General features: G+C 39.4%; 1 protein-coding gene across 2 annotated transcripts; it reads left to right on the forward strand.

Annotated features, from left to right (window-relative positions):
- Positions 1-384: 384 nt before the first annotated feature.
- Positions 385-22533, forward strand: LOC150098307 (venom protease-like). Of its 2 annotated transcripts, none has more exons than XM_090404665.1 (9): positions 385-510; positions 2716-2804; positions 4988-5209; positions 7907-7936; positions 8133-8209; positions 13574-13683; positions 18211-18458; positions 18594-18757; positions 22233-22533. In XM_090404665.1, the coding sequence occupies exons 1-9, from the start codon at positions 503-505 to the stop codon at positions 22398-22400; spliced, it is 1116 nt and encodes a 371-aa protein (XP_090260791.1). In that variant the 5' UTR covers positions 385-502; the 3' UTR covers positions 22401-22533. The 2 variants fall into 2 exon arrangements, with proteins under 2 accessions (XP_090260791.1, XP_090260792.1); XM_090404666.1 differs by having other exon boundaries at positions 477-510; positions 2719-2804.
- The last annotated feature ends 2052 nt before the right edge of the window (positions 22534-24585 follow it).

The following is a 24585-nucleotide window of genomic DNA, read 5'->3' on the forward strand; positions in this document are numbered from 1 at the left end:
CACACATTTACTATGAAAGACAGCGTGATGTTCGAAATAAAAAAAACACGACTGTTAATGAATGTACATAAGGAAAAGCCATCAGACTCATTTGATGACTGTTGCGTCCATCAGTTGTATGAAAGAAGAAGAATTATTTTGAAGAAATCTTACAGGGACACTTGGTCGCGATCTTTGGAGAGAAGGAGAGTGACAGAGAGAAAGTCCTCAAGAACCTGGATGAACATTCTAGAAAAATGTTGTCAGTGTTATGAATGTGAAAAGGTGTGTTGTTTTAAATTCCGGTGGATGTCGACTACATCCTCGCGTGAGTTTTACTCTCCCAGAAGAGACACACACCTGTGGCAGGAAATGCTTACCTGTACAGAGAGGCTCCGGAAGGACATTGGACGCTGCTGTACAGAGATTTTTTTATTGGAATTACCGCGACCGTGCAGGTGATGTGAGTGATGACATCTGAAGAAGGATAGAAACACCTGTGACCCCTTAGTCAAAGTGAGGAATGGCAAGGTAAGTTCCTTTTTTGTCTACTGCTAACATTAGTCTACATTAGTCGCTCTCTCTCTCTCTCTGAGAATATTTCTCTCTCAACGAAACCAATCACCAGAGAGAGAGACAGAGAGAGAGTGTGTCCACACGAGAACTAAACCACAACTTGCACTTCCTTATAACAGCGCGGCCTTCATCCCAAATTAATTCTTTGCAAATAATTGTTAAATGGCGTTGAGTTAATTCATTTATTCCATTACATATAATGAATGATGCATTGTAAAACTGCTAATAACCGATCGAGGCGCCTCCATACCATGAGTAAAGGAAGTTCATATTTTTCCAAGGAGGCTTAGCTATTCGTTCTTGGAAGGAGGTAGGAAGATTTTTATGCTGATAATTCTATTTTTTATCTCTTTAGAAGAAAGTTTTAACATTTGTTTCCTGAAAGGAGGGATATAAAATTGGAAACAATCAAATTATTTACATTGAAATTAAATGTAACAAGGTTGTAAGTGAAAACAGACACGTAATTTAGATTGGTTTATTTTTTTCTGTTTATTATAATTTCTTAGACAATGTTCTCCTTCACGTTTCTCTAAATATTTATATGCATGTTGTCGTTGCTGTTTAGTCATAGTTTTCATGATTAAAAATTATATTAATAACCGTTTTTCAGGGAAAAAAATCTTCTTTGAAAAGAAGCGGTTTTGGTTTATAGTTTACATCTCATTAGACGTCTTCGTTTTTCCTCTCGTGGAATCCAGTCCAGTACTTCTTTTGTACTATCTTTGCATAAATCCTTTAACATAACATGAAAATATAATACGAAAATTCAAAAGAAATAAGAAAATGTCACAGAGATACCAGCTAAATTGGTTCAAAAATTACTTAAATGCCAGATCACAAATTGTAAAAATCAACCATAGCTATAGCAGTTACAAAACAGAACAGGGGGGGGTGTTCCAGTCCTAAAGTAAAATAAACACTTTTGCAGATGATGCGGTCATTAACTTCTCATCGGACCAGATGCAGGTTAAGCCGGATGGTGGCCCCTGCCGGGAAAATTAACAGGTCCCTAGAAAGGGTTTATATGTGCTACAAAGAGAACTAAGGCTTCTTTATAACGAAAAATTAAACACACATAATAGGTGGTTTAATATTTTTATTTCAAAGCATTAAAATAAATTTTTCTTTATAAGAAAGTTAGATTTAATTTATTTATAAGAAAGTTAAATTCTCAGCTCCTGACACTCGGTAGGAGTCCGAAACTCTCCTGATCCGCCTCAGCTACGGACACAGCCTACAAAATGCAAACCATAGTGAATGCTGATCTCTTAAAAGTACAATATTGGTTCCAGTCAAACAAACTCAGTCTGAATGCCTCAAACACGAAATATGTAAATTTTAACTTGCGAAATAGAACTGGCAAAATGAACTTCACTGCACAATTAATTTTGCACGATTTGAATTTGCAGAACAAATTCAAATGGCAACTGTGAGGAAATAGAAAAAAGTCAATGTAATAACTTACTTGGGATTAAAACCTGATAGTAATTTAAGTTGGAACCCGCACATCACCGATGTCGTAAATAAAGTAAGGATTATATTAAACAGACTTTACCACCTAAACAGATTCTTAAATTTAAATATGCTAAAAATATTATACTCTGCCTGGATTAAAAGCACACTACAATATGGTACATTAAGTTGGGGAAGGATCTATCGCACTACTCTGAAACCTTTAGTCTCGACTCATAATAAAGTAATTCAGACCTTAACTAGAAACAAATACAAGGATACTGCAATGTGCAAGGGATACTACATAATGAAAACGTTTTTTAACATATTCACATGTTTATAGGCTATTCCAAAAGAAGGTTAACAAATATTATGCAACTTTCTTTCTTTTTTTTTCTTTTTATTCTATCGTAGACTACAGAGTTTAAAATACACAGTTCCAAAATCACATAAAGAAGCAACGCATAAACACCCTTCTACTTAGCATCAAAATATTCAACAACTCATCTACCAAAATTAAATAACATTCTCAACATCGGAGCATAAATTAAGCAGTTTGGGCAATGATTACAGTGCAGTGCAGAATTGTTCAAGGGTCTTGTCGTGTATTTAAAATTTGATTGTCTGCTCAACTACTGTTTGCCTTTTTTTGTTCCCAAACTCCTTCCATTCTAAATGTTTTCTTCACTGGTGTCTTTCTTTCAGAAGGTCGAGTCCCGCTTGGCCGACGTGTCTGTGGCTTCTGCATCTACACGTGTCCCTGGTCACTGGAGGCTTCTATTATACACCCAGAGGTAAGGATTTCTTTTTCTTTAAGAAAATGAATGAGCAAACAGTAATGGAGTAAGTACTTTTATTCCAAGTATTTTTATGCTGCGTTTTTGCTGATAGAAGGGTGGCTTTAAAAGGCCAAGTGGAGATCTGGCACTAAATGAAAAAAGCAGACACTCACTTCCGGATGTTAGTAAAGATTCGTTTCCGGTCGCAAAGGAAGTTTGGTTGATGTTTCCTGCGCAATCTCACCACAAGAGGAAAAACACACACGCGCGCACGCACACACACACACACACACACACACACACACACACACACACACACACACACACACACACACACACACACACACACATAGTCTATGTAGTACACCTTTTATGCCCAAATTTGTGTTGTCGTGAAAGTCGTTGAATAAAACAAAAAAATAAATAAATGTCGCTTAATTTGACAGAAAAATTAACACTTGTATTTAAAAAAAATACAATCACATAAGTGATTTATTAACATTATTAACATTTTAGTAACACTCACCTACAGAACTGAAATCCTACCGGAACTGAATTTATTGGTCCTATACATGATTTGAAGGTTACGAAAAAAGAAATAATTGTTCACATGCGATCCTTTGCAGTCTCGCTGAAAATAGTTCAGTATCGTGTTGTATTATGACAGCTGTTTAAAAGAGAATAGACGAATAAAGTAAATAAAACGCTTGCCGAAAACAGAAGAAATGAAAAATCTGAGGAATCAAAAGAGAGAGAGAGAGAGAGAGAGAGAGAGAGAGAGAGAGAGAGAGAGAGAGAGAGAGAGAGAGAGAATGTGGAACTTCCGCTTCCGAAAACACCTCGGAAATCAGTTCCGATGTTTATCAATTTCACTTTCTGCTTTCCAAATTGCTTGCTGTCATCAACAGAACGCTCAACTGTTCTATTGAAAAATAGTTCCATCATGGCAATGAATAAAAGATTGCGTCTCTTAAACAGCAGATTATCCGTGTTAATCTAATATTTGGAGGAAATATAAACTATTGAAGGTGCCTCCTGAGCTCAGTCGGTATAGACGAAGCCCTTCGGCCGGAAAAACCTGGGTTCGATTCTCTCCAGTAGCGTGAGGAACATTGACCTAGTCCTTTTCGACTAAAGGTGAGTTAGCCAGTCTCATACGGAGATATGGAGGTTTTTCAACTGGAAACTCGGGTTTTTCGTTCCCTAGAACAGACAAACCAGCTCCCTAAACACACGCATCTACCTTATCCTCGGGACGCGTACAGTTGCGATGTCTAAGAAAAATTACGGTAACAGGCCACTTGGCCTAATACGTAAACGAAGAAGAAGATAAACTGTTAAATTTCATTCGCCGTTTACAAGACTAACGAAAAATCTCACTTAAGTATTTTTGAATGAACTGCATTGCGCATCTTGTAAAACATAAGATACTGAATTTATTAACATCCTCATCCTCGCTCTTCCTACCTCATGATGGGATGGGTCTCGTGTTACCAAAGAAGACTTCCAACGCTTCGTACTACACACACATTTTCTATCCTCTTTTTATTTTCCATCCATTGAACAAGTTCTCTGTGTGTACATCAGATGATTTAACTTCCTTTACGACCAGAGTCTGTTCTTGCAGGAATGAAAGTGCAAAAATAAATTAACTTAACGAACCTCCCAATGCAATCCCTTCCTGCCCTTGCTCTAAAGAATCGACGCAATCTTTTCGATGTTTTAATTTTGCTTATTCTGCTTTAGAAGTAATTTAGTAGCCTCATCACGAATTTCTGTATCATTTTCCTAGCAGAAGTGAACCCCCCCCCCCTTGTTTATAATATCACTTTGATTTATTTGTTTTTTTCATATATTCCACAGCAGACATTTTTTATGAAACATCACATAACTTCTTATGAAGAATTAAATTTAATTATGCATAATAAAAACAACTCAAACTCAACTGTAGTTTTAATATTACATTGGTTCTGCAACTATTTATGTACAATTCCTACAAATTACGAAATGTCAGATCTCCTACTTACCTTTTACTCGACACACAAAATTCAAAACAAAAGCTGGATCCGAGGATTTAAAATAATATATGAAATAATTATGACTTATCATTCCAACAGATGGCAGCACTAATGACTGATCTAACGTGCGCATGATAACTCTTAAAACTGGAAATGAAAGTTGACTTCCTCCCGTTCCAGGATTTCGAGCCGCTCAGAACTGGAACAGAGCCAACGGAGAATGTGAAACGCTCGACAGAAAACCGGGGTCATGTATCAAGTTGAAGGATTGTAAAAACAGCAAAAGCATTTCTAGGGAGCCCCCGTGTACATGGGAAAGGAAAGTTCCCTACATTTGCTGCGAGATCGTCGCAAGTACCACCTCCGAAACAATATTCGCCGCTCCACAACCGGAAATAAAAGGTAAGAATAAGATGTTTGTTTTCTTTTTTACATTTTTGCCGATTCCTAAAAGAAACGGAAAAAAGTTGCTAATTCTTACAGAAACTGGACGTTTCTCAGTGTTAGCCAATGAAAGATTGGGCAGTGAAGAAATTCAACATCGTTTCATTGCTCAATCTTTTCTTCTTTTGTACAAGAACTGACATTCTTATGACAACTACCCTGTCACAAAACGTCAGAAAACTGCTGTATAGATAAAGAATGGAACTTCACTACACTCCCATAATCCTCCCCCCTCATGAGAGATGAATTTCACCCAACCACTTCGTTCGCATCCACGCTGCAATGGGCTTCGGGCCGACCACCGTTTCTGGCTGCAAAGCAGACTTCGTTCTTTCAGCCCACCAGACCCTCAAATATCCAGGATGGAGTATTTTGTACAGAAAGCAGAGAGGATGTGAATTAATGCGAATCATCTTTCGAGTATACAAGTTCTTCCTGCAGTGTTTGCAACAATCTTTTTCTTTTTTAATGCATTCTCTTCCACTCGACGTGTTTGAGAATGTTGCATCCTTCAAAATGGCCTAAAGTATCGGAGAGCAGAAGGGACTTGAAAAAAAGTTTTTTTTGTTTGGTGTGTAGAATAGGAGCTCGACCAATTACTAATTCACTGCAGTTTCCAAACTTTTGTGGGTAGGATTGGTGTTAAAAAGTCGCCTGTCGTATTTAGTTGTGTATTTGCTAAAATCTACTTCGCCTGCGCAGTGTAAAAAAGAGAGAAGAAGTCGCGGGTAGACTTCTAGTGAATAAAGCGAGTACGAACAAATTCTGTGCTCTGGTCTTACGAGTTTATGGACAATCAAGGATACGTAGCGTAGTGCATTGTTTTGGTGCGAAAAGTTCCAAGCCAAAAATTATAGCTCATTTTCAACGAACTACATACATTTCGAATTCGTTTGCTGGTTCTGCAGAAGGGGTAATTTTTTATGTCGCTTGGGAGAATAAATTTATGCCGTGCGAGACTAATTCAAACAAATCGATTAGCATGTCCTGATACTGATTTATTTATTTATTCTTATGGCAAAAGGAATACAGAACAACTACAGGTCAATGTCCAGTCTGGAAAGCCAATCCAAGGCCTCACCCGTCATCTTGTGGATGTTAGGACACGGTGGTGGCCTTGGGCAGTCGTTCACAATATGAGTAATCGTCTGAGCCACGGGAGAACCATCACAATAAGGGTGGTCTAACAGTCCCCATTTATATAGTAGGTAACCACATCTGCTCGGCTTAGTTCTGATCCTGTTGACTGATGACCAAATCTTCCTAAGAAGAGCAAAACCAGGCTGCAGAGTACAGGGATCTTCTACCAGGAAGCTGTTTGTTGGGAGATTGTTGGACCAGTATTCTCTCCGCATGTCAGGTGTTGATGGCAGGGCAGCTGAAGAGAGTTCGTCCATGGACCAGAGAGGCTTTCTAGATTTTAGGCGAAGACTAGGTGGATTTATGAGAGTCTAGTGCAGGAGCAGGAGTTTAATCGAAGCTTGTCTTCTCCGTATGTTTGGTAGAGCAATGTTAGATAGGACAGACAGCCAGGGTACAGGGGTGCTTCTCACTGTCCCACTAATTGTGGGCATGGTAGAGTTTAGCTGGGTGCCTATAATGTTACTGTGTGCACTTCTTTCCCAGACAGGGACATAATATTCTGCTGCCGAGAATGCGAGGGCTGGTGCTGATGACCTTAGAACTTCTACACCACAACCCCAGGTTGTTCCAGCAAGCCTTGAAATGATAGTTTCTCGTTTTAATTTTGTTGGACAGGTTGGTGATGATGTGCCTTTAATAGGTTAGGCTTCTGTCCAGGCTCACTCCAAGGTATTTTGGGTGAGGCTCGTGTTCTACCATTTTTCCACAGAAAGAAAGAAAGGTTGAGGTGTCGATTCGCCTCCCCATTGTTCAGTTGAAATCCTGTGGGACACAGTTTTTGTTAGACTTGGCTTCAAATACCACTGCTTGAAGGATGTTCTGGTCTGTATTCAAGGTTGATTCCAGGTTTGCAAAGGAAGTAGATTGATGTAGGATCCCTAGGTCATCAGCGGACATATACTTGCTTGAGCTGGTATGTGGTAAGTCGTACACGTAGATGTTAAAAAGTAAAGGGGATAACAAAGAGCCCTGAGGGAGACTGTTGTGAAGGAATCAGGGCCTGCTCTTTTTTCCGCCAATATGGACCCGTCTAAGGTACTAAGCCTCCTGGATCATTTACAGCAACTACGATGAATCCTTATATTGATAAGATTTGTCCTACCTTTCTTCAACGAAAACTCCCACTGTTGTCACACACACACACACACACACACACACACACACACACACACACACACACACACACACACACACACACACACACACACACACACACACACACACACACACACACACACACACACACACACACACACACCAAGAAGCTACGCAAAAGTGTGCTTTCACTAAAATTCAGCTCACTGACGACTGTTTTGAGCCGACAGTTTTGTTATCCCTGGTAGGTGTGACAGATTATGTTTTACAAATTACCGACGGGGTACTTACAATGCCGTTATCATTTTTCACAAAAATCCAGTTCTAGATGTAGTTGATTATTCATCGTATGCTATTGTAGTTCTCAAAGAAAATGATGAAGATGTAAACCGTTTTTATCAATCTTTCTTTTGGTAGGTTGTGGGATTCGCTCAAATGAAGAAAATGGTAAGTAGAACTCCATCCTCTTTATATAAACTTAGAAAAGATCAATGAAGTGGGTTTAATTGGGAACAAAGTGATACTTGGGCAACATGTAGCAATCATCCGAAGCTCAGTTTTCTGTTTTGTCATTCATTAATTGCAAAACAGAAAAAATCTGAGTGCTCAGGCGCTCACTACCGATGTTCTCTTTGTGTTTCAGATGCGAGCAAATCAGTGACGATCGAAGGCAAAGTGGTAGGAGGATCGCAAGTTCAAGAACGGACGTGGCCATGGATGGTAAGCACGTGAAGTTTTTTTTTTTGAATATTTTTTTTTCAAATTCAAAGTTGATTTTTTCCTCGACCAACAGTTCGTCCAAGAGGATTTGCATTGCGAGTTCTGAAAACGTGCTGTGCTCGAGCGTGAAAGGATCCAGATTGGATGCGGGGGTTTCATGTTATGAGAACAACTGCTGACATCGAAGACCAGCAGCCCACCTGAAGTCAAAATGGAAAAGTGCGCGAGTTCAATTTTATTTTAAAGGTGTGGATATAACTTAAAAAAATGTGATTTATAAAGAAAAACTTCGTTTCCCCTGAAACAATTTGTCTTACCTAATCCTTTTTCTTAAATTTCTGAATGTATTACGGAAATCGCATTCACATACATTTTGAAACTTTCCTAAAAAAATTCCAAAATCTATCACAACTACATCGTCAATAACAACTTGAATGACGTGCATCCACCATCCAAACCTAATGTTTTATTTTTGACTGAACTTCAAATTTCTACTAAACCAATCACAGCTCACTTGACTGTCCAATTTAGGACTTCTTCCTCCTTAAGGGGGCGGGGAGGTACTCGTAGTTTTGTGCTTTCTGATATGCTTTGTCAAACGATGCCTGGCCTGGAATCTCACCTTTTTGACCTCCCGCGGCTTACAATTTCTTGCTGCATTTTGTTTTATTCATCTGCTGCCTCTGCCATCCTCCCAATTCTAACCTCTTTGATTTCCCATCTTCGAAGCTCGAGTTCATTCTCAGTCAAAATTTTCCGACAGCGAGGTTATCCTTCTTGGCGATTTCAATCTCCCATTTTCGAATTTCGCTAACCATGCTGGAAAAGACGCACCGCTTGTACTGCAAGCCACGACCTTAAAGCAGTTTCTCAACCTTCTTTCATGTGTGCCCTATTTTTTATATTCGTTTTTGTGGCGCCCCCTTGCAATTCTCGTGTGTGTCGAGACACTGACAAAACCCATAAAAGTTAGCAAAACAAAAAAAAGGAAGGAATTAATATTTTAAATTATTCCTACAAATTTAAACACGCCATCAAATCTTTCGAAAATTGTACAGATCTGGCATCACTTCAGAGATCGTTGAATCGTATAGGCCTTTCGGAAACCTTCGCGATTTCATCACGGGAAGTGTCGAATGTCCTGGAAATGCTTCTGCGAGTATAAGGCTTGAAATGGCAACACAGCAACGGTGACCAACAGTGAGAAGTGGATGGTCGGCGTTATTTGACTCCTATTTGCAACGACTGTGACACACGGTATAAAAACAATCTTTTCTAGTGTAGAAAAATGGATAAATATTTAATTGGACCGAAGCGGGCATCGACGATAAGGCTCTAAATAGAAGGTACGCCTACACGCGCCATCTTGGCGCCATTCTTCTTCTAGTTTTGCAGGTTGGAGCTCGTATCATTTATCAGTAAAAAGAAGTAACTGTTTAACGTTCATAAGCATTCATTTTTCGTGGAATTCGTAAAGAAAATATTGTATAAATGAAAAATACGAATAATTTATCAGATGTAAACTTATTTAACACGTTCACTGCCATGCTCGGTGTGAATAACTTGGTGTGTTACCGCACGCCAAGCAGGTTTACTTCTTCTAGGTCTGTACGAGTAATCTCGTATCCTCCGGTAATCGAATCGACAGTTGGCAGCGAACGTGAAACAATTTTTGGAAAAACTGAAGCTGTTTTTTACTTAACAGTATTAATAATTCCCTATTGCTGGCTTACTTTTCATCGATAGAGATTGAATATTTTGGAGTGCCTGTTTGTACAATTTGGAGCAGAACAACCTCCTATTTCGCTATAAAGTCGAAAAAATCAAGAGCTCGAACGAGAAGCCACTCTGGGACCAATATGGCTGAAAGATGGCGTACCTTCTGAGCCTTATCTGATGACTGTGGAGCGTCGACGTCAACAAATTCAGGTTCACAGAATATCACTCCGAAAATAAGTCAAGAAAACATGCAGTAGAATATTTAGATTTCGGTTTTAGAAAGACTGAAGTAAACGATGAAGAAAGACCACTGAGGGTTATTTGTTCGAAACATTTGGCGGCTGATAGCATAAAACCGAATAAACTTAAAAGACATTTGGAAACACTTCATAAGGAGTATGTTAACAAACGTCGTTGCTGCCAAACTGAAATGTTTTGAAAAGCAAAAATCTAGCATTAAGAAAGCTTTGTCTGTAAATGAAAAAGCTTTACTAGCTTCTTACAAAGTTGCCTATAAAACAGCGAGGTGCAAAAAGTCCCACTCTGTCGGAGAAGACCTAATTCTGCCAGCTGCGATTGATATTGTGGAAACTATGCTTGGAGAAAGTTTACTAAACGACTACTGCGCATACCAAATGATTCTGTTGCTCGGAGAATTGGTGGCATATGTGAAGATATGCAGCGACAACTTTTGTCGAAGCTTTGTGACCAATTATTCTCAATTCAGCTTGACGATGTAGCAGATAGCAACAAAGATTGTCATTTAATTACTCATGTTCGATTTTGCGATGGATTATCAGCAGTTGAACAGTTATTGTTTTGTAAACCAATAGAAAGAAGCGCCACGGTACCTAAATTGTCAAAACATCGGACGATTTTATATGCAAGGAAATATAAAAATTGTGTTGGAATTTGCACTGATGGTGCTCGAGTGATTTCCAATGTGTCACCATCATATAAAGATTTGGCTCCGCAACACAGGCCCACTATTAATTTTTAAATTCATTGTTTTAATTAGTTGCTCGGTATATTTTGCAATATTGATATGTTCCCTTAAGCGTAACTGGTATTATTCAATACAGAGGGTGTTATACATTTTATTATTTTATTTTCAGAGTGTATTTTTTATATTATTTTTGGTGTGAATAAATAGCTTCGTTAAATGCTTTTGTTTCAATAAAGTAGTGTTTCAGTTTTTCCTTTGATTTTCACTTTCTTCTCATTCTTTGCGCCCCCCTTTAGGTATTTTGCGCTCCTCAAAGGGGACGCGCCCCATAGGTTGAGAATCACTAATTTAACCACCTTAACGGCCATTATGGATCAAATACGCATCCTCATACGCTTCGTATCCATCATATATTTCAATGTAATATCAAAGGTATTGCAATTTTAATATGCACTTCGCATCCATGGTGACTTGGACGTATATATACGTCCTGGCCGGTAGCGTGATTGTAAACGATCATTCATCTCTCTATCAGAATTCACGACTTCACTCACCCATCACTCTGGATCTTTTCTACGTAGTTCATCTTCCAAATTCTCTGTTCGGGTGACTACTCCTTTTGCTAATTCTAATCATAATTTCATCCAAGATTCATCTCCGATTGGATGTTCTACCTTAACCGTTCACAACCTCGAAGTCTTCTTTCTGGAGACATGTGCGATTATGGGCTGGTCTGCCTGTTTTATTATTATTATTATTATTATTATTATTATTATTACTTAACATTAAATGCTTTTGTTTCAAGGTCCAAGGACTCAACGTGGGAGTGTACACTACTTCACTACAACTCACCGTCTCTCTTACTTAATCTCCAACAACACTACTCCCATCATCACTTAACGTCATCTACCGCCCTTCACCATTAGTATATGTATACCGTCTGTAAATTTTGTGTCTCGTGAGCGATTTGTCTGCAGGAGGGTTTTTCTCCTGGAAACTCGAACAAAAATCTGAGTTTCCAGGACAAAACCCCTGCTACCTCCGTACGAGATTCGGCAAACTCACCTTCAACCGAAACAGCCCATATAAAGATTCCTCATCACCAAGATGATCGAACTCAGTTCTTTTCAAATCGAGGGCCACAACGTATCGTCGTTCTTCCAGTTGCGCTACAGAGATTACTTTGCAGGAAGAGAAGCCCGAGATTCCGGAGAGAAAATCTCCACCTTCGTATGAGACTGACTAACTCACCTTTAGTAGAAAAGTCCTAATAAAGGTTCCTCGCGCCACCGACGGGAATCGAATCCAAGTGTTTTTCCCGACCAGGGGCTTCGTCTATACCGACTGAGCTACTGAGACTTCGTCCTTCTTTCAATTTGTTTCTTTATCCCTGCCCACACATCTGCCATAGCAGATATGTGGGCAGGGATAAAGCACATGAGGCAGATAAAGCTGTGCAGGAGTAATATAAAAATAAAATAAAATAAAATAAATAGATTGGGAGAGAAAGAGATGACAGCCAGAAGAAGGAAGCACTTGGAGAACAATTACAGTGGAATCTCGCTAATCCGAACCTCTTTAGTCCGAACTGCGGTTTGAAAGAAAAAAGTTTTATTTATTACGTATTATTATTTTGGGTACTGTTGTTTTTATTTAATAATTATTATGTAAACTATTATTATTTATTTTATTATTATTACAGTATATTTTTTCATACTGTCGATTGTACGGTTATACTGGAGGCCTATTTTGATTTATTGTATTCACGTTTGATTTTTTATACTGTACAGTACGTACTCTATTGTCGGCATAAATCACAAATATACACAAAAAGAGGAAATTCAAAACGTGCATAATTTGGTTAAAAATATAAATCCAGATGTTGAAATTTCACAAACAGATGTTGCAGAATGGATTGCAGGTAGAAATGAAAGTGAATTCGAAATCAAATCAGGTGCTGAAATTATAAATATGACGCTACAGAATGAACTAGAAGACGATGAAGAACTCGAAGAAAAAAAAGTAACACATGAAGAGGCAGCTGTCAGTTTTAATATGTGTATAGAATGGGCTAAGCAGAATGATACGCCATTCTACAAACTTTTATTGCTGATGCAGCTCCGAGAAGAAGCATTCGAAAAAAAGTTTAGCTCCCAAGAAGCAAAAGAAAATCAGGGACTTTTTTACAAAGAAATAAAAAAACTTTTTTTATGCTATTTTGTGAAACTTCTTTGTGTTGTGTACAAGAAAGTGATATTTTTTACGCAAATTAAATTACGTACTGAACTCTGCAATTTTATTAAATCAGAATCCTCAACAATACAGGTACATACAAACTAAATGTTTTACTAAAATAAACTTGTATTATTTTTTAAGTTTTACATTAGAGTGCAGCTGCTTTTGTTTTCTATCAGTTACTTCATTTATTTACAGAATTAAATTGATGTACCATTAGAACCTGATTATTTTTTATCTTAAACGCTAGTTATTGTTGTCTCTGGGGGAAAATCCATTAATTTGAACGAGCGAGGTTTTTATTAGTTCGGATTAGCGAGATACCACTGTATGTAATTGTTTGCAAGGCAAGTAAGAGTTTTATTGTCCGAGGGGTATTACGATTACTTTTTGCTGATCTCAATGTTTTCACTGCGGTTTATTTGAAGTCTTTTTGAATGTTTTACGTTTGTTTCGTTTCTTAGGCTTCCCTCTTGAGGATCACAAGAGGAAGAGAAACGTTTCAGTGCGGGGCCACGATAATCAGCGAACGGTTTGTGCTGACAGCCGCCCATTGCTTTGGATCGAGGTCTGTGTAGGTAACTCCACGCTTTCGTTTTCTGAAATGTTGCTTTAATGTTTATAAGGAAATTGCGTTTAACGTAACAGTCGTTCCCTGTCGCCATTCTTTCATGCATCTGCGTTCCTCTAACACCATTGCAATAAATTATTAACGGAGGAAAACGGATATTTGATCAAAATAACCAGTTATTCCAGAAAAACTGTTCTTGTCATTATAAGGTGGTATGCAAATGTTAGGTCTGGTCGAGCACCAATGCGCAGTTGGAGACAAGGGTCTTTGAACTTATTGTTGATCGCTGTTATTAATTCAGATGTGCTTGTCCACGGCGGGTCAAAAGTCACTTTTACGAGGCGTGGAAAGTTCGTTCCTTTATCTCGCCTGTTTGTGGGTCTGAAACGATGGCACCTGACGATATTTTCAGGATCGAAGTTGCATCCTTCTGCTAATTTGATGAGGTCTTCTTTTAGTGATTTCCATTTTCAGTTGGAAAGTTTATAATAATGGGGCGTTGGATTTTTTGCTTTTGGTCTCCATCCAGTCATGGGCCGATTTGAGGCGATTAAGTCAAGGAGTTCATTTCGTGGACAAGGGTGAACTCGCATTGCAAAAGTGACCCGAATAAAAAAGAAGACAAACCCATTTTAAATTTTAAACATTAATGACCATTCACGGTCTATTTATTATATGGTTCAGAAATACGAACTGTTAAAGGAAATATCAAAGTGAAATGTAGGGAGTAAAAGCGAGACTTTTAAGAACAATCAAAAGATGCTCAAAATCAGATCATATAAAATGAAGACATTAAAAGAGTTGAAGATTTCTAAGCGAAATGAAAGGATTAGGAACACAGAAAACAATAACATAGAGCAAACTGATGTGCTGATCAGTGTTAATGTCATGATGATTCACACGGAAGAATCCAAAGTTGGCAGAGACTGCTAAGTTGAGGCGATGTAACCTCATCTTAGCAGAACGATCAGCTTGACCTTAGTAGTTGAGGCCACGTGGAAAAAAAAAGCAGCAGGAAGAGAACAGGAATCTGCTTATCTTTCTAGTGGAAAAACAATAAAACAATGGAAGGTAGAAAGAAGAAGAGGGTAGAAAACTGGACATGAGAAACATTTTGATATGCCTTTCTCATAAGGATCAGTTAAGTGCTTCGTATTAATACCGGGGGCCTGTTTAAGGGATGATTATTCAGCATTCAGTAAACAGTGGATATTTTACAGCCAAAGATGAGATCTGCATGAATATATCTTTCGTTGGAAATAGGTTTTCTGCACACGTGAGTGTGCAGAAAACCTACTTCCAACGAAATAGAGTTGATTTATTTTCATAAAGTTTTATTTTCAAGTCCTGAAACGAACTCCAAGTTCTAAGATATAAGGTGTTTAGAAAATTGCAGAAATCCCTCAACTTTTACCGATTTAAAGTTACTGTAATATGTAAGATGAATATTATCCACTCCAAGGCAGTCTACATATTGCGGACATCTGAGAAATAACGTTATGTATATATTATGTTGTGCATGAATGCGAATCTCGTCTACTTCAGATTGGACTTAAAACAAATTTTCTTAAATCAAATTGATTACTAAATATGGTCCCAAATTCACCGTATCAGAGGGAGTCTGTACTGTCACCACATCTGATCTGCTCTCTACTACACGATTATGTTTCCATCCCACATAATGTAAAAAAAAAATCGTTCCTCCAAATTAGTCTCAACTTATGAGCCCTCCAGTAGTGATCGATCTTATATTTCTATCTCCTGGAGTACTTCATGCTGTATCAATCCATCAGGACCTCGGTCTTCCTGTGGGTATTTTTCCTACCATCCTGGATAAAAACGCTTGTTTTGTTAACATTTTCTATTTATTTGGGTGACCACACCTCCTCAAATTATCACTGCTCGCATTTTCCTGAAAGCGAACAATCTCAATTTCTTTCCTAATATCTTTAATTTTAATACGATTCCACCACTGATGCCATCTGTTCATGCCCCTAATTTTTCTGTGTTCACAGAAAGACTAGGCGAATGGATATCAGACCTCTTACATCTGAGTATGAAAAGAAACTGGCTCTGAGTGCTAAAGGCACCCGCAAGAATTCTATCGATATGCTGCAAGTAAAGAAAGAATGAATATGAAAGAACAACTCTTATAAATGCAGATAGCGTGAAGGTTACAGATACAGAAGAGGTTGTTCTGCTAATGAGTTTCCATTGTGTTAAAAGCTATCAACCTGGTGAACGCAACATTGAGCTCGCTGTTACCTCTTCACTAGATGAAGAAACGCAGATGTATGAGGACGAATATTAGAGCTGTTACAAAACTGAATAAGAATTCAGCAATAGGGACTGATGGGATATCAGCACGTGTGCTAAAAGAGTGTTCAGCTGAACTGGCCATTCATTTGACCAGGCTGTATGAGTCTCAGAACAGAGAAGATTCCGCAGGAATGGAAGGAATGTATGGTAATTCCATTTCATAAAGGTGGTACAAAGACCGATTTATCCAACTATCGACAGATTAGCATCCCAGGAGTGGTGGTGAAGATTTTAAAAAAATTGGTTAGGGCTGGCATTCAGAAATGAGTTGACAGAGAATCTCTACTTTGTAATGAACAACATGGGTTTGCTAAAGGAAGGTCACGTTTTAGCAATATGTTCACATTCTATGACAATGTTCCCATTGAACTAGACAAGAGGAATGGATACACCATGATACTTTGGGATTTTGATAAGACGTTTGACAGAATACACCATGATAAACTATTGGATAAATTGGAGAAAGTGGGTTTTGATTATAGAATATTGGCATGGATAAGAGGATGGCTGATTTACAGATATCAGAAAGTGATATACGGGGGTTGTGAGTTTGCAAGATTTAAGGTAATAAGTGGTGTACCACAAACATCGATGCTTGGTCGACTGTTATTCAATCTGCACGTTAATGATATTGGGAAGGATTAGACAACCGACATTCAGCTGATGATGCAAAGATAGGTAAGGCAACCAGGAATGCTACTGATATGCAGTACTGGCAAAATGATTTGAATAGGCTAGAATTGTGGGCATGGGAAAATGGGTATCAGTTTAATGTCAGTAAATGTAAAGTCATTCTCTTCGGTGTGATTAGATGTCCAATGTCGTATTATATTGGTGGGATTAGACTATAAGAAACTGATGAGGCTAGGAGCGTTAACAGATAGGAAATTGAAGTTCAGGGCCATGCGGCAAAGATTGCAAATACAACTCAAAAGCTAATTGCAATGCTGAAACGAACGTTCACATGTAAAGATTAGGATGTTATTCAAATTAAGTGGATATTGAATCCAACATTATTTCAAAGCCGACTAGAGAAACTACAGGAGTTTTGTTCCGAATATATAGAAACTGTAAACGTTTCGGCGGATCCAGGCATAAGCAAACTTTTCATAACAGGGGAAACTCGTGGTAAAGGTGGAGTAAGCTTTGATCACTTTCCTTAGTATTTCCTATAATGCAAAGCACATCTCCTTGTGAACATGTATGATGCTATACATTATCGGGGGGGGGGGTTACTACCCAGACCGGTTTCAACCTTTTTTTTGAGGTCTCAGTGGATAGGTAGACCAAGATGTAAAATACCCAGGTTGAAGTAATGCAGAAGTTATGGTTTACCATACGAGTTGCCAAAAAGTGTCACATCACAAAAGGCACCAAGAATTACTGAAATAAAGTGCCAAAGGGCTTCATATAAGAATATTATTTTGCCTCTTTACAAGGCCTTGATAAGATCTCAGTTGGACTATTGTGCGCAGGTCTGGTCTCCTGGTTTCCGTTGCGATTCTGATACTGATACACTCAAAGGAGAGTGTTAAAAATGATATCAGGATTGTGGAATACTGATTATGAAGTCAGGTTGAGAATTTGTAGACTGCAGACACTAGCAAATATGAGAAAGTGGGGAGATATGATTGAGACTTACAAACTTCTGAAAGGGTCATACAGGATTTCAATTGATGAAAATTTTCAATTTATGCAAGGTGGAGAAAGGACGAGAGGGCATCCTTGGAAGCTGAGAATGAAGGCCGCCAAGAAGGGTGTGAAGGCTAGATTTTTCTCTCAGAGGGTGGTGCGTGATTGGAATGGATTGGCGTTGGATGTTGCGAGTGCAAGCAGTGTGAATCAGTTCAAGAATAAGTATGACAGCTGGTGTGTAGCATGTGGTCTCCCTCGATCAGTCTCTGATGAGGCCTCTCTTAATAATAATAATAACATCTGTGGTCTCCAGTTTTTGATCAAGCATTTATTTCTAACCCAGCTCTCAGATCTATAATTTAAAACTGGTTTGAGTACTGTCTTGTATACAGCTAATTTAGTGATTTGACTAATTTCTCTCTTATTACACATAGATTTATTCAGTTGACCTGTAAAGACGCTTTCCATGTTCTGTGGGTAGCAATCTTTCCAAATTCGTACTTTACGCGTCAATGAAAAAAAAAAAAAAAACTTTCCCTTTCGACTGTTCGTAACCCAAACATTTCTGAATTTCAGCGACCCTTCGATATACGTGGTTCGAGCTGGAAGTCCGAGGTTGAGGGAAAGCACGGCGTACCCTGTGGAGAGAGTGAAAATCCACGAGAATTACCGACCGGGTCAGTTCTACAACGACATTGCACTCGTTCGGCTTCGAGAACCCCTCCGATTCAGCCCCGATATGAAGCCCGTTTGTCTTCCGTCCCCTTCGATGAACCTGGAGGGCCGAGAGGCGTTCGTCGCAGGATGGGGAGACGTTCAGTTTCGTGAGTATAAAAGATTTCGGAAATATTTTCAGCCCATTTATTAACGCGGTGCCGTTCGAACAGCGAACGAAATAAAGAAATCTAATTGTTTAAGATGATTGAATGTGTTGTAATACTTCTACGTCTGCCCTGCAGGTGGCGTTCGTAGTCAGGTACTGCAAGAAGTCTCTATTCCGATTGTGTCGCAGACTCAGTGCAACTCTTCGTACTCTCAGGTATCCTCGCGCACCATCCCCAGGGGGATCACGAAGGAGTTTCTTTGCGCAGCGGCGCCTGAAGGAGGCATAGACTCCTGTCAGGTGAGGAAATTTTGAAATGAAAATAATTTGTAAAGAACGGAATGTTTGCAGCTTCTTTTTCTTTTTTTTAAAGCGCTTCTTATCAATCCACTTATTAAAGAATTTGCTCACCGTTAGGATTAATCCTCCTGTCATTGCCACTTAGAGCCCTTGTAAATGCTTCCGGTACGTTGCTTAGGCGCGAGGGAAAAGAAAGAACACTTCTTTACGAGAACGGCTCGCTTTTAGAGTTCAGTTGCTCCTCTCATCGTAGCCGGATTTGAACCCAAATCTTTGTGAGAACAACGTCAAGTGTTAATTCTATTAATACAGGAAGAATTAAAGATCATCACTAACTTCCCAATGCGTTGTTTACAAAAGAAACAACAAAACGATACACTGCTTGGAAAGAAGCCAACGAACAAGGACCATCGTGCAATGTGACGAGTCGCGTGTTTGTAACCGGTAAATTGGAGGAATATGAGGTCATTGGGAGTCAATGCAACTGTGTCCTGGTGAAATGGCTGCGAGAGGAGAACTGACGGAGTTTGAAAGAGGCCTTCTGATAGGATGCCACATTGCAGGCCTACCTTTTCGGCAGACTGCTGACAAATTGAGCCATCCCAGGTCAACCAATAGTGATGCCATATACTGAGAGTTGAAAGCGCTAGTCGTCAACTGCAAGTGTTATCCGTAGTGAACCCACACTCACAGAACGTGTCCTTAGGGTGTTACGAAGAATAATATGTCAAAAACCCCATTCGTCGGTCGACACGTTGAATGCGGAGTTCCGGGTATCGACTGGAACCAAAATCTTCTTAAAAATATTCTGAACCGATGCTCACCACATGGGTTCTCATAGTAGGACCGCAATATGGAAGAGTCACAATACCCGAACTAACATGCACTGTCGCCCCAAGTGGCGCGTGCATAGTGGCACCTGGAGCTTGGGAAGCTGTGTTATGAAGTGACGAATCATACTACAACCTGCACGGAGCAGATGAACGGGTGTGGGTGTTGAGGATGTCCGGTGAACGTCTCTTACCAGAGTGACCCAAACTGTGAAATTCGGAAGGTGAGATGTGATGATTGTTTGGCCTCGGACCTCTGTTTTTGAGGCCACGAACATTGAACTCCGAAATGTATCTGATCATTCTGGACACGCAATGTTTCCTACTTTGTGGCAGAACTGACTGACCATTGTGTCTTTAGCAAGACGATGCACCGTGTCATAAATTTGCAGCTGTAGCTGCGTGCGTGATTTGTGGACATGAACGTCATCGCACTTGACTGGCCTCCACAAAGTCCTGATGTCAATCCTATTGAACATTTGTAGTAGGAACTGAAGTGTCCGGCGAACTCAAGGGACGTCAGCCCCCGCACCAGCCCAGGACTGCATTATATGCCTACAGGAAGAATGGTCGAAACTTCCCATCGATGGCTCTCGTATACGCTTGTGGAAAGTATGACCCGTAGGATTGCTGCAGTCATAGCAGCGAAATGAAGTCTTACATCTTATTAAGGTGGTGGTGGGGGGTCATGACTGTTTGTTCCTCACACTGTGGTGTTCATTGTCTTCTTTCCAAGCAGTGTAATTTCCGCATTTGTTGTTTGATTCTGGTGAAAAATAGGTGAATATTTGCCCAGTCAAGTGATCAGTATGATGTTGCACTGCTGCATCATCAATTGAAATCACTCGCCTTTAAAAACTATGTAGAGTAAGCAAAGATGGGTTCAACATGGACAATTAATGTTGCATAGCACGATAAGCAAATGTACGATTATATCCAGTAAAACAAGAGTATGTACAAGAGTATAATACACCCTGTGACCAAAAACAAACTGAACGTTTCGAAAATATAAGAAACTAATGGCGCCACCATTAGTTTCTTATATTTCATTTCTGTATCTTAACAGTATAATCACTGAAAACTGGTCTTAAACCCTTTGTCCAAAAGAAACCGAACTTTTCGAAAATAGACGAAACTAGTGGCGCCGCCTGTTGTATCTTTTTGTTGTCGAAAGCGGCAACCTTCGTTAGTGTTGTGTCAACTGTTTATGACATTTGTTTTATTAGAAGCCGAGTTATAATTGCCAAGAGTGACGGTGTGTTTTGACGAACGGTCGGAAAATGAGTTTCAAACAGAGAGTTGTGATTGACTTTTGTGTCAAACTTGGTAAAAGTTTTACCTAAAGGCATCAAAAAGCATACGGTGATGCGATTCAAAAGTGATCGTGAGGCGCTTGAGGAAGACGAAAAGCCAGGCCGTCCAAAAACTGGACTGAGCGAAGTTGACATCCAAAAAGTTCGTGATGTGACTTCTTCAAAGAAAACCCGAAATCGTCCGTGAGAATGATTGAATATGAATTGGGATTCCAAAGTCAACTGTGCACAATATTTTGACCGAGAGTTGGGGCATTCGTAAATTGAATTCGCGATTTGTTCCCCACAAGTTAACCGACGACCAAAAAATATATCGAATTGAACAATGGAAGGACCTCATTATAACCGCTCGTAAGGACTCAAACTTCCTTGAAGTGATCGTTACTGGTGACGAAACGTGGTATTTTGAGTATGAGTTCGAAACAAAGCGCCGGAGTGCTGAGTGGAGACCACCAGAAGAGGGGCATCCGAAAATAAGTCGCTTGGAGAAGTCAAAAGTAAAGACAATGCTGATTTGTTTCTACGATTCCAAGGGCATTATCCACAGAGAATTCGTTTCGCCTGGCCAAAAGGTCAATGATGAGTTTTATCTGGAAGTTTTCAAGCGATTGATAGCGAGAATTCGTCGCGTACAACATGAATATCGTGACGACCGAACGTTCGTCAAAACACACTGTCATTCTTGGTACTATAACTCGGCTTCTAATGAAACAAATGTCATAAACAGTTGACACAACACTAATGAAGGCTGCCGCTTTCGACAACAAAAAGATACAACAGGCGGCGCCACTAGTTTCGTCTATTTTCGAAAAGTTCGGTTTCTTTTGGACAAGGGTTTAAGACCAGTTTTCAGTGATTATACTGTTAAGATACAGAAATGAAAATACTTAGGAAAATTGTGGAGAAACACAAAATTGTTTAAAGGCAAACTTTGTGCCTTAAAATGAATAAATGTGCCAGAAGCACTTGGCAGAAGAATGAGAAGAGGTTCTTTCTAACTTCACAAAACCAGTAAGCATAAAACGGACAACAAAATGGTACGAATGCTTTAATAACATCTAATAAGATACCATAAAATGTGTCATACTCGTAACATCGCGTATTCCTTCAACACCGTCGGTAGATTTGGTTTCAAATAAATCGCATGTTTATTGCTGGTATAAAATTGTATTTGCCTGAACAAGTACACCTTTTGTTGTTGTGTCTGAAAACTTATATAATATGTTAAGTTTTTCTTTTATTGTATGTAGAAAATTATCATCAATTTATGCGTTTTGATTGCCATTGTCAAAAAGGTTGTATTCGTAATGTATTCGCTTTGTCGCACTGCAGGGCGATTCAGGAGGACCTTTAGCGCTGGAAGAGAACTCCAGGTGGACCATCGTGGGTATAGTGTCGTTTGGCTATGGTTGCGGGAATCCCACTTATCCAGGGGTGTACACGAAGGTTTCGGAGTACGTGAAGTGGATTGGCGACAACACCGGCCTAAGACCATCTTAAAAAGCTGCTTCCCACGAAGGTTGTTTGTCTGAGAAATCTTCCATTTAATTGGCAAATTTATTTAAGTGTCAAAAAAGTGTTCTACGCTCTGTAAGGAATCACAGACAAAATAAAATGTTTATTTCAGTTAAAACGTATTTGATCTTCTTCTTTTTTCGAAGCTCCATGACGAGGAAGAGTGCGACCCCGAATATCCAAGTCTGAATCTCCTTTACTGCATTGCATGTTTGAAAGGCGCTTTTGTTCAATGAAATATTTGAATCCAATTACCCTGATACATTTTCTTAGCAAATTCTTTGTGCCATAGTTGGCCCAATCCAAACAAAAACGTTCACATAGTTAGCGTACAAGAGAAAGTAATGGGTAAAATATCATTGAAATTTTAAATGACCTCTGAACTATTCCTGTACACTTTTCGCATGTGTCCTGGAGGGAGCGGGGTATATGACACTCTAATTTAGACCCGTTTAAGCCTATTTTTCTTCGACACGAACAGTTACATAATAGTAGTGATTGTAGTAGCAAATTAATGCGTTGTCATTCCCACAGGAATGAGTAACGAAGGAAGGAAATGTGTGAACAGATAAATCTGGTCTTCTCTGGTTATGAGTGGAAGAGCGCTGACGAACAAACCCCCACGCATTTGCGAGGGAACGCCCTTCACAGAAATCGCCTCAAACTATTCCGGTACACTCACGTTTCCTAAGCTGTGGAAAAGTTGTTACTAAGGCCCGAAATTCATCAAATATTATCATAAGACTTAATTCAACGGAAGCATCATTGGGCCAGTTTGCTCACGTTTTAGATCACATGCGAAGTGGAGCCATGATGCAACACAAACACTCTACCACGAATCATATTCGATTACCTCAATTACTGGCGACCAGAGAGTATAATTCATAATTCAGTTGAATTATTATAATTCAAAATCGTAGTGTGTGTGTGTGTGTGTGTGTGTGTGTGTGTCCGAAGACACACACTGATTGGTAAATCAGTGTTGGGTAAATGGGTAAATCAGGTTTAATCAGGTTGGTTATTAGTGTGTAAAGAACTGGGTTTTTCTTCACCAAAGCATAAAGGGCAGCTACTGAAAAAAAAACCACTGGAAACTAGAGAAGAATTACTCAACATAAAAAATGTCATAAGGCCACGCAACTTCTTCTGGTTTTCCCTTTCAGTCGTTTTCGAACGTAGGTGACTTTGTAGTCATTGCCCACAAAATATTCCTGGTGATATTTTTACAAGTAGTTCACAATTGCTTCCCCAACCCCCCAATTTTATGCGAGTTTGGGACCGGCATACAGCTGGGACGTATTTGTGACTGTAACCATGTGTATTCATGGGGGACTAACTCACCTTGTGTCGAAAGAGACCAGATAAAAGTTTCCCCACGCAACTGACAGGAATCGAACCAGGATTTTCCGACCAAAGGGTTTCGTCTATACTGACTGAGCTGCAGTGGCTCTTTATCCGGAACACCTGTATTGGTATTTGAATCGAAGATGAGGTATTGGTCAAAAGTTAAGTGGAGTTAAAAGTCCTTCGACTTCCTAACTGGCGGCCGGTGCATGCAATCAGCAATCTTTTCTTCGTCTGTCGATAGGTGTGGCCACGGGCGGTTTGCCTGTGCTGAGCGATGAACAAGTCAAGTTTCCTGGAAGAACAAACCTTCAGTTCATATGAGACCAGCCAACTTACCGTCAATCGAAAAGACCTGATAAAGATTACTTGATACGGGAATCGAGTCCAGATCTTTCTGACCAAAGCGCTTCGTCTATACCGACTGAACCACGAAGGCTCCAACAACATGTGTGAACCTCCAAAGCTGCTCGCTATGCAGCTGTTATCATGTCTGGAGGCCGCGAACGTCTATAAAGACTTTTTAACTCAAGGTAAGAACTAGGATTCTTCTTCAGAAAAACACAAACCGGCCTTGGAACATAAAATATAATATACGGATAGAATTGACCACTTTCTTATTATAAGATTTATTAGTTTTACAAGAAAGCATGTTTACACCAGTGACAGGCTATTAATAAGCGTCAACTTGTTAAGGAGATCAAATGAAATGATGTCAGTAAAAGAAAATCACTCTTCTTAAAAAGAGAGATGCAGTTTGTGAAAAACGAACTGCAGTAATACAGCTCACGCGATGTCTTTCAGGAAAAGGTAATCGTTTCTCATG

Source organism: Typopeltis vanoorti, chromosome 15 (genome assembly GCF_054136105.1).
Source record: "Typopeltis vanoorti isolate ZY-2024b chromosome 15, IOZ_Tvanoo_1.0, whole genome shotgun sequence".
In the NCBI taxonomy this organism is placed as follows: Eukaryota; Metazoa; Arthropoda; class Arachnida; order Uropygi; family Thelyphonidae; genus Typopeltis; species Typopeltis vanoorti.